General features: G+C 40.6%; 1 protein-coding gene across 1 annotated transcript in view; it reads right to left on the bottom strand.

Annotated features, from left to right (window-relative positions):
* The window catches only part of ZCCHC8 (zinc finger CCHC-type containing 8), a 22,776-nt gene that overhangs the window by 1,278 nt on the left and 4,612 nt on the right, over nt 1-16,886 (bottom strand). The window contains exons 4-13 of the mRNA XM_007448691.1: nt 15,692-15,797; nt 14,411-14,485; nt 12,005-12,108; nt 11,822-11,887; nt 11,193-11,253; nt 10,587-10,729; nt 10,155-10,297; nt 7,082-7,203; nt 5,593-5,679; nt 5,207-5,324 (exon numbers count right to left, since the gene is read on the bottom strand). Of these exons, the coding sequence (XP_007448753.1) occupies nt 5,207-5,324; nt 5,593-5,679; nt 7,082-7,203; nt 10,155-10,297; nt 10,587-10,729; nt 11,193-11,253; nt 11,822-11,887; nt 12,005-12,108; nt 14,411-14,485; nt 15,692-15,797 (1,025 nt within the window). The remainder of the gene's footprint in view (nt 1-5,206; nt 5,325-5,592; nt 5,680-7,081; nt 7,204-10,154; nt 10,298-10,586; nt 10,730-11,192; nt 11,254-11,821; nt 11,888-12,004; nt 12,109-14,410; nt 14,486-15,691; nt 15,798-16,886) is intronic.

The raw sequence follows: 16,886 nt of genomic DNA, 5'->3' as shown, positions 1-16,886 counted from the left end.
TTTCCCTAAAAGTCACACTCTTCCCCTATTTGCTAAGCTCGCTAATAGCACCACCGGTGGCATCTTGCTAAAGTCTCCAAAACTGAAACCTGCTCGTCATCAGAGTCCTCCCCCTTTCCTTCTGCACACGCCAGGTCCTTGGCTCTCTGGGGCCCACCCTTTCCTGCAGCCTGTCATAGGCGCCGCGTTATTTGGGGCCACTACCGTTTGTCAGGAATATGAGTCCTTCCTGCCTCTGGACTCTTCTTCCTTATATTCATCCTCCAAACTATCAGTCTTTCTAAAACACAAATCTGGTCCTAATAACCCTTCCATCGCATGAGAAACTCTTTAGTGCCTTCCCATCACCTATGGGAAGAAGTCCGATCTCCTCTGGGCCTTATGAGGCTCTCATAACCAAGAATTTGCCTATTTCCACCATGTCATTTCTTACTGCCTGGTTTAAAAGACTCCAGCCGTCACACTGTTGTTGGACCAATGTGCCGTGATGCTTCGTGCTTCTGTATTTGCATTTCTCACTGTCTCAAAAGCCCTAACCCTTCTCATGGCCCTGGTAAATCTTTGAATTCATCCCTCAAGATGCAGCTCGAAGTCATTCTTGGGAAGAGGCTATGACTTTATCCAGCACGGCTACTCAGTTTTTCCTTGGTGCCACTATTACAGTTGGTAACCAGCTCTGTGATACTAACCTCTGTATGTATCACTACAGGCCACCACATTTATATTAAAATGATGTTTACACATCTGCAATCCTAGGAGACAGAGAGCCGTAACTAAGGGTAGCAGTTGTGTCTTATTAATCTTCCTGGCCTCGGGGTCTAGCAGAGGAGTCTGAAACACACTATGCGTTTAAAAACTTTGGAAAAGTCAACTGCATAACACAGAATCATAAAGCCTATGCAAAACCAGTCTGAACTTTATTGTATAGGCAATAAGATCTGTGAGGAGGGTAATACACTGTCACTCAGAGTTTAAGACGTTAACTCAATCAGAAGAGCAGAGAATGGATAAAAATGCTGAAAGGAAGGATTAAAAAAAAAAATTAGTTATAAGGGCGCCAAGAGCAATCAGGTGAGAGAGAAAAGCCTGAACGAAGAGGCAATTTCTGAGACAGTGTTTAGATTTCGATAACTGGCTAGAAACGGAAAGCCACGATTACGGGTGGATGTGGCTGCAGACGAATGGCATCTCTCAATCTCGGGAGCTGCGAGAGCACGGGTGCTGCCGGCTACAGCAGAGAGCACAGAGGAGCAGCTGGCAGGGAGAAGGGATGGCAAAGCTAGTGAACTACTTGACAACGTATGTATTTTGTGCTTTTAAGAATAAAACATAACTAAACAGTTTAACCCAAGTCTCATTTTGCACAAAATATCACAATAAACACTATTAACATAAGAATGCTAAATGGGAACGGGTCGTTCAGGTAGTTATGCTTCACAGTTCCAAGCTGAATCACTCTACCCACAGGTTTGCAATATGGAATCCAATTCACTTATAACACATGATTTGCTAATAAAATTTTCCACAGGAAAATGGCAATTAGACTGACTCACTGTTTCTTCTCCTTGGGAATGAGCTGCCGACAAAAGTCACTCGAATTACTACGCCTTACAGAGTTCCGCCCCTGCAGGGCAGGAAGAAGCTGGGGACAGGGGGATTTGCGGTGGTTCTGGGGTGGGAAGGGCCTGCCTTTAGGACCATTTACCAGGGTGTTCATAAGCCAACCCAGCTCAGTTAGCAGACCCTCTCGGCCCTTTCATGAAGCAGCCCTATAACTGGCCTTTATAATCTGATCTGTTACTACTCACTGGATGATCACTTAAGTTGCTCAGAACGAGGGTAGGGAATGGGGTTGCTATTCACCCCCTCAAAGACCCTGACATTCACTGTGCTGAGAGGGAACATGGAAAACAACATGTTTTAACAAAGAGAAGGATGGACTTGGGGTGGGAAGACACATGGAGGTCAAGACATGTGGCTTGAGGCCTTGAGCTTTACTCGTGGTCAGTGTTCTGATCCTGGCACTGGCCCATCTTTTAAGTCTGTGGCTTGGGCAAGAAAGCTCTTGTCACGGGGTTCTTTGTCCTCAGCAGGTGACTGCATGTTATGGTGGCTTCTTTTAGAGGTGCGGCTGTTTCTAAAAAGGCAGAGGCTTACTTAAGCTTCTGCACAGAGGCAGGCGCTCGTAAACAAAACCAGTTGCCTCTGCTGATGGCTGCGACCAGAGGAGCTTTTAGCAGGTGGTCTGGGACCTTGAACTACATTTAACAAATGTGTGGGGCTTCCCTGGTGGCGCAGTGGTTGAGAGTCTGCCTGCCAATGCAGGGGACACGGGTTCGAGCCCTGGTCTGGGAGGATCCCACATGCCGCGGAGCAACTGGGCCCGTGAGCCACAACTACTGAGCCTGCGCGTCTGGAGCCTGTGCTCTGCAACAAGAGAGGCCGCGACAGTGAGAGCTCCGCACACCGCAATGAAGAGTGGCCCCCACTTGCCACAACTAGAGAAAGCCCCCTCACAGAAACGAAGACCCAACACAGCCAAAAAAAAAAAAAATTAATTAAATTAAAAAATAATAAAAAATATAAATACAATATATCATTAAAAAAACAAAAACAAAAACAAATGTGTGCAGGCAGGCAGAAGCCTCAGCAGACGGCAGCAGAGGCTCGGAAGCAGACACAACTGACGAAATAATTCACTTACAGACTGCAGGGCGAGGGGGATCTAGCGAACTAAGGCACAGGCTTCGGGGTAGGGGCCCAGCTGAGTCCTCAGGAAGTGTGGCCGAGGCAGAGACCAGATATATAGTGTGGAAAGAAGGCATTCCAGGCCTTTTAGGCATCCGGGGTAAATAATCTTTGTTCTGCAAAGATTCTGTCTATCTTACAGAGAACTAAACAGGTTCTAATTACACTGTTTATCCCAGGGTGAGTTAGGCAAACACTAGCACTAGATCTTCTGCCCCAAATTCCACTGTGGACTGAGAGCCACGGAAGGAATGTGGAGGCACTAAACTTGGATTCTTGAGTCTCACTTCATCACATGGGCTCAGGCTGGCTCTTGATTGGTTAATTATATATGAAAGAGAAAGAAAGAGACACAGACAGACAGAGAGAAACTTCCCTTAAGAGGAAGGTTTCCTAGGCCTCAGAAATCCCCTCACAAGAAACAGAAGCAGCAGCTCCTAGCACAGGGCTGAAAGTGCCTGCACGTAGTGTGTGGACCTAGTTACGGACTGCCACCACCGCAAATTCCCAAACCTCGAGAGAAAGCAACTACATCCCAAATGGTTCAAAATACCAAGCTCGGTGTCTTTTCCTCAGAGGTACTCTAAGTGCCTAAGACCAAAATTCTCTTCTTACGGGGAAATTTCTTCCAACCTAATTTAAGTTTCCAAGTGGTGGAGTCAGATGACTGGCACTAAGAGAGAGAGAGAGAAACCAAGATTTTTGCCCTTACTCAGAAATCTTGGCTGTGGCCTTTGATAACACTGGGAAGTGCTGGACTCTGGGAATGTAATTCTGTCTGGGACAACTGCTTTTGGGTTTTGGGGAATTGCTTGCTTTCAAAATTTCATAGGTATGTGGCAAAGGCTGTAATTCTGTTTCCTATGAACTCTTTGGCCTTGTTAAAAGTGAGACTAGGGCTTCCCTGGTGGCGCAGTGGTTGAGAGTCCGCCTGCTGATGCAGGGGTCACGGGTTCGTGCCCCGGTTCGGGAAGATCCCACATGCCGCGGAGCGGCTGGGCCCGTGAGCCATGGCCCGCAGAGCCTGCGTGTCCGGAGCCTGTGCTCCGCAACGGGAGAGGCCACGATAGTGAGAGGCCTGTGTACCGCAAAAAAAAAAAAAGTGAGACTAGATATTGAAGTAAGACTGTAGGTGCTAAACGTCCAGGTTGTAAACTTTACTCAGGTATCAAGACTCCTGTGGTTAAGAACAAGCAGAATAAAAAATTGGGGAAAATGGTTTGGAGGCTTTAATTTTGGACTTTGAAGTTGCTAGTGCAAAATAATTCAATTTTGGGCTTTAAGGTGATTTAATCTGCAATGTTTAAATTCTCCCTGGGTGCGGCTTCCCAGCAGTCCAGTGGTTAGGACTCCGTGCTTCCACTGCAGGGGGCACATGTTCAACCTCTGGTCGGGGAACTGAGATCCCACGTGCCGTGCGGCATGGCCAAAAAAATAAAGTAAACTAAATTCTCCCTGGGAATCTGAAAATGGGTACTCGGGGTGGGGAGGTCTCCATTCAAATTTGAGGCAATTTACATCGCTGGCATCTTATTACTAGAGCATCTGTATGCATTTTACCCTAATGTTGCCATTTCATTTCACTTTCAGAACATCCGACATGCTACATGGGACCGGAGTAGAGGGGCGTGGTTTGCAACGGGAAACAGAACAAGGGGTGAGTTTTCATCTTAGGTTCAGAGTGGACTTGGAGTTTATCCAATTAACACAAAATTCTGATCCATTCCAGAGCCTTCTGGGGGCAAAATTTAAACTACTCATCAGTAGTCCCAAGGGGAAACCCAAAGGAGTGGTGGTTGGTAGTGGGGCAAGCAGGGACTCAAAAAGGTGGGAGAAAAAAAAAAAAAGATGGGAGCATGACTGTCCTGATAACTACTGATCTGCTGAAAAGGACCGTCACAACCCTGCTTGACCACAGGTTCCACGGTAAATCCAGAGGGTTCAGAGAACAAAAGGCTGGGGGAGTATCAGAGGGCAAGGCCTTTGTTCCCTTCTGGGTTTCTGAGAGGACAGACTTTCCTCCTGGTCTCTCTTTCCTGGAGGGAGGAGGGACTTAGTGGATTTATACACTTGGGAAGAGTAACTGAGAAAGCTTGACTTAGCTCTGCCTTTCTTCCTCTCGGGAGCAAGCTGCCAAAGGGGAGCATGTTCCACTGCTTGTCTCAAAGCACTGCCCACCAGAGGGGCCGGTCCAGGTCCAGAACCACTGGGACTGGGTGGGTAGGTCTGTCTAACTCAGGTATCCAGTCGGCTGCCCAGCTGGCTCTCACACCAAGCTATGAGTCTTCCAACTGAGCTTTGATCAGTAAGAGTGGAGATGCTCTGATATCCAAGGATAAAAGAAAAGATTTACTCTTTAGTTAGTGCTCATAAAGAGCTTCCTCTTTCTTATGGAACTCAGGAGCGTACAAATTCACCCTACTTTCTAATGAAATCAAAACCACGGGATGACACCTACCCGAGTCAAGCTCCATGTCAGCGGGCGACGCTGCCAAGCTGCCTTCCTTCTTCTGCTTCTTTGGGCTACTAGGCCTGGGCAGAGATGAAGACCTCTTGCTGCTGGACCTCACACTCGGCTAACGGAGAGCCAAACTGAACACAAGTTAGGCGGCTCCACAAAGAACTGAACCCCATCCCTTCACTTAAATATGATGTAGAAAACCAATCTGGAGCTAAGTCCAGGTAACTGGTGAATGCAGTTACCTTTTTCCTTTGGATTCATCAGAAAACACAGAGTGCTTTATATCCAAAGGGAGAAAAGGCAATAAGATGCCTAATGAGTTACAAAATTCCTCAGATAGGCGCAATGCATTTTTATAAACCACACTCTGAAAATCTATTTACCGCTTGGAAGTTAGAAGTTAGGTAACTGGCAAACACGTCTTTCTGCTGACATGCCTGCATTGGTATGGAACCAAACATCCTCCATTCCTAATGATGAAAAGAGAAGAGAAAAATAAGTATGTATTTGGAAAACGTCATGCTTTGAATAGTCTGCTGACAGGAGGTAAGGTGGAGGTCTCAAATTACATTTCTGCTTCATATGTGACTTTTCCTTTTTGGGGAAATTAATGAAAATAATGGAGCATTGAAGGGGAAAAAAACCCTAACTCTGCCTGAAAAATGATCAGGACTGAACACTAAAAGACTACTTGAAAAAATCGCTTGGCCCAAAAAGGTTCTACCTACTACAAGAAGAGGTTACAGGCAGTAATGACACAGACGCTCATCCGGCCTGGCTGGCTCCCGCCCCCTCCTGACGCACCAGCGCTGTTCATGGGACTGTTAACTGTTCCCTTCTCCTAACTCGCTCACTCATGCTGATTCTTCTATCTTCTGTTCTTTCCCTTTCCAAACTGAGCAATAATCTTTAAGGTTCAACATCACTCGTTTCTCTCTTATCGCCAGTTAACACATTCAACAGTGGTTCTCAATAGAAATCACTTTGGGCTCTTGTGAAACCTATAGATTCCAGGGACTAAGTTAATTCTAAGCAGGGGCAGGGGCGGTGCTCAAGAATGTGCATTTCTAATGCACACCCCAAGGAGATTCTGATGTGGGCTGGTACCTGGACCCACTTCCAGAGGCACTGATGCAACTCAGCCCTTGATTAATTACACACATCTTCGTTACACAGTAACGTTACACACACGTCTTCATTACACAGTACATGCAACTCAGCCCTTGATTAATTACACACGTCTTCGTATCTGTTCACTAGACTGTAAGTTCAGACCTTTGGCTGTTTCTCTAAAGCCCAGTCCCTAAGAACACCTAGAATGCATTTTTATTAAAATACCACCACCACCATCACCACTACTATAGTTAGTTGTTAAAGCCTGAAACGTAAGATGAAAGTTGGGAAAGATTAAGTGTAGCAAACCTTTCTTGTACAGGAGAAATTTTACTTTGGGAAGGGCGTGAAGAGGGAAGAGTAGGAAAAAGTTATAGTAATACTTAGATTTATTAAAGGCAGAAATTTACTTCCCAATTAATTCTGTAAAACTTATAACACTGCTTCAAACCATCCCATATTTTTTTTAAAAAAATCTTTTAATTTTAGAATAGTTTTAGATTTATAGAATCTCACCATTCTATTTTAGCTCCTTTTCTTAGGGCATAAAATTGGAAAAAACTGTGGGCTTTTTTTTCTTTTTGATGAATTCAAGATTTCACTTAATATTCTAATCAGCATAAAGGAAATTAAAAAGTTAAACACAAAAGTAACACATTTACTTCTTTATGGAACAGTAATCGCTACAGAAGCTAACATTTTGAACAATCTACATAAATAATGTCACATCCCAGAAGAATAAAAAACCAACACACTTACATCTGGAATTCCTCTGGGAGTAGATATATTAAAACCTGGATAGTTTACCAATTTCGAGAGATCGTAAGTGACACTTTTATTTTGTGGTACTTCTCCAGCTTCTGTTTCTCCATCAGCACCATCTATCACAGACCATCAAAAAGCTTCATATTGCTAGATGCCCATATAAATCCCTCTCCAGACCAAAAGCAGACCTGGAAAGTGCTTAGATTCACGACCACAGAATTATTCCGAGAATAGCTTTCATTATAATTTGTCTGAACCATTAGATTAGAATTTTTAAACAACATGGACATATTATTTGGACAAAAATAAACATTTAAAGTCTTGGAAACTTTAGTTCTTCCATGAGTTATCTGAAAAGTCTGTTTTGCACTGGTCTTATGATTTGCCTAATCCTCTATTCCAATTCTTTATTTAATAAACATTTATATAATGGTTACTGTGTATGAGCTAGTGTTTTCTTTTCAGATAGTGCTTTAAACAGTTTACAAGTATTCATTCTCTTAATCTTCATAACAACCCTAAGAGGTACATACTATTAAAACCACTTTACAGATGAGAATAGTCTTTGAAGGAGACTTGGGAACCACTTCATTATTTTGAAAAGTACTAAATAAATCGAACATTTTATTTTGCTAGTCCCATGTCTATATACCTAAGGAAAACAAACAGTTGATGAGAAGTTTCTCTTTATATAAGTTTACAGGATAAGAAGCCAAGTAATGAAAAAATAAGAATATAACCAGTGTGTCACCCATCATTAACAGATAGATACAGGCAGTGATCACCAATGACTGATTCCACTACAATTCACAGGAAACAGAGGGACAGAGAAACATGCTAAAATAACACCATGGGGATGCACCAGCAAAATCTCGAAAACTCAAAAGGACAAAATATAGAGTTTTGTTAAAAACAAGAAAGGGAACTTACAGATTAAAAGAGATTTAAGAGGCTCTCAATGATCTACAATCTTTTGTCCAAAGAATACCTATTCAAACAAATAAAGAGAGAGAGAGAGAGAGAGAGAGAGAGAAGAGACAGAGAGAGAGAGAGAGAGAGAGAAAACACAGAAATGCAAGCACCTACAGAGTGGCAGGAGCAATGATAATCTGAATGTCAGCAAGACTTGGGGATATATTAAAAGGCTGTGCTGGGGTTTCCCTGGTGGCACAGTGGTTAAGAATCCACCTGCTAATGCAGGGGACAAGGGTTCGAGCCCTGGTCCGGGAAGATCCCACATGCCGCAGAGCAACTAAGCCCGTGCGACACAACTACTGAGCCTGCGCTCTAGAGCCTGCGAGCCACAACTGCTGAGCCCGCAAGCCACAACTACTGAAGCCTGCGTGCCTAGAACCTGTGCTCCACAACAAGAGAAGCCACCGCAATGAGAAGTCCACGCACCGCAACGAAGAGTAGCCCCCGTTTGCCACAACTAGAGAAAGCCCACACACAGCAACGAAGACCCAATGCAGCCAAAAATAAAAAAATAAAATTTAAATAAAATTTTTTAAAAAAAGGCTGTGCTAAATATTCTTTGGTACTACTTGAGGTGGGGGGGGTTGGTAAATTTTTATTTAGTTTTTATTTAATTAATTAATTAATTTATTTTGGCTGTGCTGTGCGGCATGTGGGACCTTAGTTCCCTGACCAGGGATCGAACCTGCACCCACTGCAGTGGAAGTGCAGAGTCTTAACCCTGACTGCCAGGGAAGTCCCTAATTTTTTTATTTTTATTTTTAATTACCTAAGTAATATCTAGAAACACTCTCATTTTTTAAAAATGTAGAGCATTAGAGATAATACTAAAATCTTAAGCCCAATCCTGTTTTCCTTCTCAGGGATAACCACTGTTGAGTTTGCTGTATATTGGTTAGGACTTTAAAAATTTTTATATAAAAAGTTATTTACTGGGGCTTCCCTGGTGGCGCAGTGGTTGAGAGTCCGCCTGCTGATGCAGGGGACACGGGTTCATGCCCCGGTCCAGGAAGATCCCACATGCCGCGGAGCGGCTGGGCCTGTGGGCCATGGCCGCTGAGCCTGCGCGTCTGGAGCCTGTGCCCCACAATGGGAGAGGCCACAACAGTGAGAGGCCCGCGTACCGCAAAAAAAGAAAAAAGTTATTTACTATCTACCAGATGCCAGGCACTGTGCTACATGATAAATAAATAGATACAAATTGTGACAGGGCATGAAGAAAACAAACAGGGTTAAGTGATAAAGACTGGAAGAACAGGTGGGTAAACATGGGAGAGACACCTTTAAATAAAGTGGCCAGGGAAGGCCTCTATGAGTCCAAACCCTGAAATCTAGGTGGTTCTTGGTTAAGATCTTTCAAAAATATCTTTTACAAACATAACTCTTCATAGAAAATATAGAGCATTGTTTCATCTGTGTGAGTTTTTTTTTTTAATTTAAGATCAATGGTATCATAATATGTAAGTCATCCAGAAACTTGCCTTCTAAACTCAGTATTGCATAGGGATTTTGCCACATTAGCTCCATGGATTTACTCCATTTTTAAAAATACTGCAGGGATTCCACCCCCCAGATCTACCACGGTTTACTTAGCCATTCTCCTTTAGGGCCTTAATGTTGTTTTTAATTTTTCACTATCATAGTCAATGTTAAAAAGTATCTTTATATACATACATTTCCTTGTGCGCGTGTGTGAATATTTTTCTAGAGGAGGTACCTAAGAGAAGTTCTAGATCATAGGAGGGTTTATTTATTCTAATTTTTATAGGTCTCCTGGCAGAGATGGATATATTTCTGTTACCATTACTGAGAAAGGCGAGAGCTTATGAGGTCTAGCTGGAGAACCAATACCTTGCTAGGTAGTCACTAGGCAAGTCCAGATAACCATCTGATAACTCTCAATGAAGTTTTAGTTCCTTCCTTGTAAAACAAGGGAAACACCATCAAGATGTTTTTTAGTTAACTCAGCACACACTAAATAAGCCAGCCATTCCCACCCTATTTTACTGTGATTCTTTAATTAAAAAAAAAAAAAAAAAGAAAGAAAAAGATAGAACACTTAAGCTGACTTATCTAACTGAACATACTATACCTTTTCCATCATAGAGGGCAAGCCCTGAGGTCTCTAGTTCGGCCTCTTTGAGCCAGCCTGGTGGGTATCCTAGCTGGCGCATTCGATATATAAAAGGTGGAAGACTCTTGTCCGTCACACCCAGCGCATCCTGAAGCTCCTCACTGAGTAAAAATAAAAGAGGAAGAAAAATACTGTATTCTTGTTTGGATGAAAATACACACTGGTCTGATACTTTAAAACTCTTCTATGTCTTATATTACACGCCTGTGGCACGGTGCCTATCAAACACATAGTTAAAATTCCAATAAATGTTTTTGGATTAGTTGATGTACATTATGTAGAGCCTTGCTAGAGAACACTTATATCTTGATTATTACCCTGAAGGTCCACAGAACGTTCCAAATAGTGGGGAAGCAGAAATGACATTCTATGGTAAAATGACAGAGGTACCTAATAACTCCTGGCTTGAATCTTCCAAATCTTTCTTCTATTTCTTCTGCATGGTATCGCTGCTGAAAATTCTGATTGCTTGTCTCACCACAGGCATCCATATACTCTTTTCTCTTCTCACTTATTCGAGCAGCATTCCGAGGCTAAATCATAACGTGTTTGGAAAGAAGTTTAGAAATATTTCAGAAATTAAATAAATATAAGCACTTTTTCTAGGTCAAGCACACAGATTATTTCAGTTTTAATGCATAAGGGACAGGTATAAAAGAGAGTGGATACTTTAGAAAAATAAGCAAAGAAGAGAAGCAGTCCTTTAGTTTCGTTTAATTACCTTGGTACTATCATAACATAAAATAAAGTTTTGAAAATAAGTTGTCTAAAAATGAACCCTCATAATGTTTTATTCATCTCAAATACAGAGTACTGTAATAAATTTTTTTTTTAAATCTAATATCTTTAAAACTTACATATAAATTTGGAAAGATTTCAAAATCAAGGACTATGGGAAAGACAGGAAGTTTCTTCACATCACACAATGCCACAGATGTACTGAAAACATTAGAAAGCTCTGGTTCAAAGATTTTTTTTTATATGAGAAAAATTTACCATTGGGCAATCTTTCATTTGATGCTCTTCAGAACCACAATTGAAACAGTGAGGCTTTGGCCTATTTGGTCAAAAAACAAAGATTTTCATAATGTAAATAGAAATATAAAAGCAAATCAACAAAATTCTGTATGACAGCAACGTGTATCAGAGACAAGAAAGCATGTAGATCGCAATTATTATCTGCAAAAATGAGTACACTTTCACTTCTTGTGCTTAGTGATTTAAACAAACAGTACTTTTGACCAAGTCTTTTAACCAAGAACCCTTGTGTTCCCGACTGATCTGTTACCTCTGAGTTTTGTCAGTGGCTAATAATAGAAGAACCAAGGCAAACAGATTATCATATTTTCCTATAGGTAACTTGGAAAGGGGTAGATGGTTATAAGACAGCAATCAAACTGACAGCAGTAATTATACCTTTCCACCCACCCAGGCACATCAGGAGTGAACCAATGAATTCCAATATGACTGACTTAAACATTTAACATGTCTATATATTGAAATTCTAGTTTAATCTGTTTATTTATCATAAGCTAGCAATAAAGAATATTAACTTTTCAAGCTAAAAGAGTTCATGGTTTTGGTTAAAAAAGAAGAAGAAAACAAAAGCAACTCCCCACACAAACCTTTTTGCCTTTACTTGTATTTCTTGCCCTTCTAGAGAAACAATGTGGCTGAAGACTTGCTGGTACCTTTAGTGAGTTTTATTAAGGAATAGTTATCATAGTCTGCAAAATTTAGTTTTTTTTTTTTTAAAGGTGAACTTAATGGCAAGATGTATAAAGATCTTCATTCACTATGTAGGATACTTGGGTATTTCCCATCCTTCCGTAAGCTGAGGGTTTTCATTTAGTAGCGGTTGCCCCAATTTATCAAGGCAAAAATTAGTAAAATACAGGACACTTCCTACAACCTGCAGAAAACAAGTCAAAAAATATTGCTATTTAAGCAGAAAAAAAAAAGACATTAAATAATGTAAGACTACGATTAATTGTTTTAACAATTTATTTCTGGATGAAATTATTAGAAATAATAATCAACTCCCTAGTTAAAGGAGCCACATTCTGACGTGTAAGTAAGATCTCCATCACTGAATTCCCCTCTGTTGCCTAGATCACTGAATTTTTCCTGTTGGATCACTACTATCAGTTGCACTTTCTCCAGACTTAAAAAATAAAAACTTTTCAACAACTCTTATATTCCCTCCCATTTCCCATTTCTTTGCTTCCTTTTGCAGCAAGATCCTCAGACAGTTGTCTGTATCTATATAGTCATTGTTTCCACTGCCTTTCCTCCCAATCACTCTTTTCCTTTCCTTCCAATTTTTGGGAACAATTTCCTACAGAAATGTTGAAAAAAATGGTACAAGGAACACCCATGTACCCTCCATCTAGATTCGACAATTGTTAACTGACATTTTTGTGTGCACATCTCTACACACACACACACACACACACACACACACACACACACACACACACAAATACACACACACACTCACTTTTTACTGAGCCATTTTTAAAAAGTAAGTCGACACCACTATCATCTTAGTCTAAGTCACTATTTTCTCCACCTTGAGATGAATACAATAACTTCCTGCCCGGGTTCTAGCTTCCACACATAACCAGCTACAGACTCTATTCATGACACTGCACCCCTGAATACTTCAGTATGAGCCTTCTAAGAATAAGAACAGTCTACAAATCACAATACCACTGTCATGTTTAAGAAAATTACTAACGCCTTAAAATCATCTATATCCAATCTATTTTCAGTTTTCCACAATTTTAAAGATATGGGGGTGCTGGGATGATGAAGAGCCCATAGATCTTACTGAAAAGATTTACAAGGTATGTACACATCTCCACAAATGTGATAAAGGCTGATATCTGCAAAGGTATGGTTTTAGGTCACCCTGTAAATGTCAAGTGGAAGCACTAGGACCAGCGATTGGATTGAGTACAAGAAGCACATTTCAGCTCAACGTTTTAGAGAGTGGAAATTTCTGTCTCAGGTGTGAAGAATGAAGTGGTTTGTCTCATTTTTTAAAAAAGTGAATTCCAAGTTACTGGAAAGACTCAAAAAAAAGAGCAAAATGCTCTAAGGGCACTTTAAAGAAAGATTCCTGAATTTGAATTAGATAACTTCATTTCCCTTTTAAACTCTAAGGTTCTGGGATTTAAAGTGGCACCTGCCTGGAAATGGGGGATTTTGCACTTATTAATTTAGTCTAAATTGTGGTACATCAATGGGACACAATACTCCATGAACATGAAAACTAGTCTTCCTTTAATGGAATCCAGGATTACAACATCTTCTTTAAAAATTTTTAAGTTGCAAAATCACACCACTACACTGCACTGACACTGCTGAATTTTGCATAGGTATTGAAAGGGCTAAATGTAGGTTCATCCCTGTAAATCGTCTTCTGTTTTTCACCCACTATTGGAGTCTGTCCACATTTAAAATTTCCTATCTGCCACCTGTTATATTAGCTATATATCCCTCTCAGCTTCACCCATCTCTAAGTTCCACAAGCATGCTTTCTATATCTTCATCCAAGTTCTTAAAAATGAGTAGAGGTGGCAGAGAGGGATGAATAGGTGGAATAAAGAGAATTTTTAGGGCAGTGAAACTACTCTGTATGACAGTCTCATGGTAGATGCATATTATTATAAATTTGTGCAAACTCACAGAATGTACACCACCAAGAATGAACCTTAAGGTAAAGCATGGACTCTGGGTGATAATGATGTGTCAATGTAGGTTCATCAATTGCAACAAATGAACCACCTGGTAGGGGCTGTGGATAGTGGGGGAGGCTGTGAATGTCTGGGGGCAGAGGATACATGGCAAATCTCTGCACCTTCCACTCCATTTTTCAGTGAACATAAAACTGCTCTAAAAAACAACAATCTATTAAAAAAAGAAAAAGAAAGAAAGGAAAGAAGATGAACAGAGAGGATAGTCAACAGAAAAATAAAGTCCTCCAAAGTATATCTATTGTGCCCCCAGGCCACAATGAAATAGTTATTAAAAAGCAAACTATGGTATTTAGAGGCTGAAGCCTACAATTGTTTACAACAAATTTAACGAAAGGATGTGTGATCGTCTGACGACATATGCCTATACCACTTTATCATTTAAATGTCACCCAATGGACATAGGATAGGAAACATATCTGCAGAATTCAAAACTTAAATGTCCAAACTTACACTAAAAGCTTCCTTATTGTTAACAGCACTGGATTCTTCCACTTTATGATCCTCTTCTAGCATAACACTGGAAGGCTAACACAAAGAGAAACACACATTACAAAAGGTAACCAATTTTTAACAACTTTCAATTTCAAGTATTAGCCATCTGAACACACTCACTTTATTTTCTAATACATACCATTAAGGTATATAAAATTTTGAATTCATTGTTGTCACAATTAGGGTGAGTTGAGAAGTTAAGCTAGGTAGGAATGTTTATGAAAGAAATCTCCCAAGTGGGAAAGTTAAAAAGATATATAAAAGATAGTATCTTCTGGAACATTAGCATACACTATGACTTTTTTTTAAAATTATTTTTACACTATGATTTTTGTGTTAACAAATATTAATCATGGAACTTTCAACACTTAAACTGACAAGACAGACTTTACCTTGAAATCAGATAATCAAAGATTAAAATAATATATAACTTGATATTACTGGTCAATACTGATATTACAACCCTTACAGACCTCAAGCCACTACAAAATTCTGAAGTGTTTCCTGAATCAAATATTAAATAATATTCAATGTTTTTTTTTCAGTATGGTTTTTATTGTTAAATGTATTTTGTTCCGTGAATCTTTAAAAATTATATCTGATAGGTGAAAACTAAAGGTGATAAACAAAAAATTTAATTAATTAGAATACTCCATTCTCCAACCTCTGAGGCTAAACAGCTAAAGATCCTTATTTGAGAGACTCTACTTACCTTAATTTTTAATTAAAAAAAAAGCCCAGAAATCATAATTCTGATTTTCTTAAGGTAAACTCATGCCCTAATATTCGGAGTGGAATCTCTCAGATTTCTTTGGGTATGCTGTTGATTTTTAAAACAAGTAGAAGGGAAAGAAAGGATGGCATATGAACCTGTTCATTTTAGATAAAAAGAATCCATCTTTTATAAACCCCAGAAACAGAGATTTTTTTTTCTGACCTAAAATTAATTTTCTGCCCCAAACCCCATGTCCAAGTCAGGGAATGGAAAATAAAAAGGCTTCAGTTTTGGGTGCAGCCAGGTGTGAATATGACTCCCTGAGAAAAGCACCCGTGATCCAAAAGAAAGCCCTGTGGCTGCGCTGGTCAGACTGTGGAGAAGGAAGCCCGGCTACAGGATGGGAGGTGAACAGTCAATCTCAACAGTCATTCTGGTTTTGATTCAAGAGGATCCCCAGAGCCTCACAATTGGCAGTGAAAAGCATAAGCTACTAATCTTAAAGTCTCTTAAGTTTGAAATACCTGGGGCAAAAGATTAAAGGAAGTCTTTTCCACATCATTTTTCTGCTGTTCCTCAAATCTTTTTACTAAATTTGATACAAATTCCTCTATTTCTTGATGATATTGCCTGCATAAGAGGACAAAATGGTCAGAACCCAGACAGAATAAAACATTGACTTTATTGAGTTTTATGTATTTTTAAAAGATGTCATGTGTAAATTTTGTTATTTTGTTTTTCAGAGTTTATCAAATCGCTGACTCTTTGTAACACTCAGGAATCTATTCCTTAGGAAAAATATACACATTGTTGTCAAGTTAATAAAATGATTACAATAACCTAACACAGTGCCTACGATGTAACAGCTGGCAAATACTTATGCAAAGACTAAATGGATTTTATTTATAAATTTTATATACTTAATTTTTGAATATATAATACATGTAAATGGTTCAAAATTCAAAAGAACTAAAAGGGTGAGTTACATAACGAAAAGCTCCCTTCCTACCCTGTCTCTCAGCCCCTTATTTCTGCAACACAGAGATAATCAATGCATTCAGCTCTCCCACATCCTCCTCCCAGACACCCTCTCTGCACATATAAGGAAACACCTATGTAAATATTACACTGGAGAAAAAAAGACCAAAATGCAATGCAAGAAAAACGACTGAGGTCTATTTTCCCCAGCTTTCCAGGTCAAGAACCACGTTCATCAAATATTCTTCAGTGCTCGGCTCAGGAGGGGCCAAAAGAGACAACCTCCTCTTTACAGATTTGATCCTTCAGGTCCCGTTAGCTCTGACATTGTAAGATTTCTGCAGGCACAACGCCAGGTGAGCAGTGCAGATGTTAAGACTGCCAAGGGATTGGGTTAGAGGCCGATTCGGACAGTGACAGCGGTGCTGGAGCCCTGCGTGCCCAGCACCGTGCTGCTCCTGTGCTCACCACAGGCTGCTCCACCCTCCCGGAGCCTCAGGTTCTGCTTCTGCTGAGCTCAAGTAGCCAACGGACCTGCCACACAGGTAACACCCTATGTACGGTCCCTTTACCTTGCCCGGCGCCTAAGATAACAATATGATTAAGTGACGCCGAAGGGGGCAAGCAGGTGTCTGAAATGTCTATGACCATGCACTGAGGAAGGGACAGGTCAAGGCCTCAAACCATGTCAGAACATTCTAGCAAGCACTGCAGGAATGGACTGGGTCATCCTAGACCCAA

The sequence above is a fragment of the Lipotes vexillifer genome, unplaced genomic scaffold (genome assembly GCF_000442215.2).
Source record: "Lipotes vexillifer unplaced genomic scaffold, Lipotes_vexillifer_v1.1 scaffold21, whole genome shotgun sequence".
NCBI classification, from domain to species: domain Eukaryota; kingdom Metazoa; phylum Chordata; class Mammalia; order Artiodactyla; family Lipotidae; genus Lipotes; species Lipotes vexillifer.
This window is presented reverse-complemented; position numbering and strand designations above follow the sequence as displayed.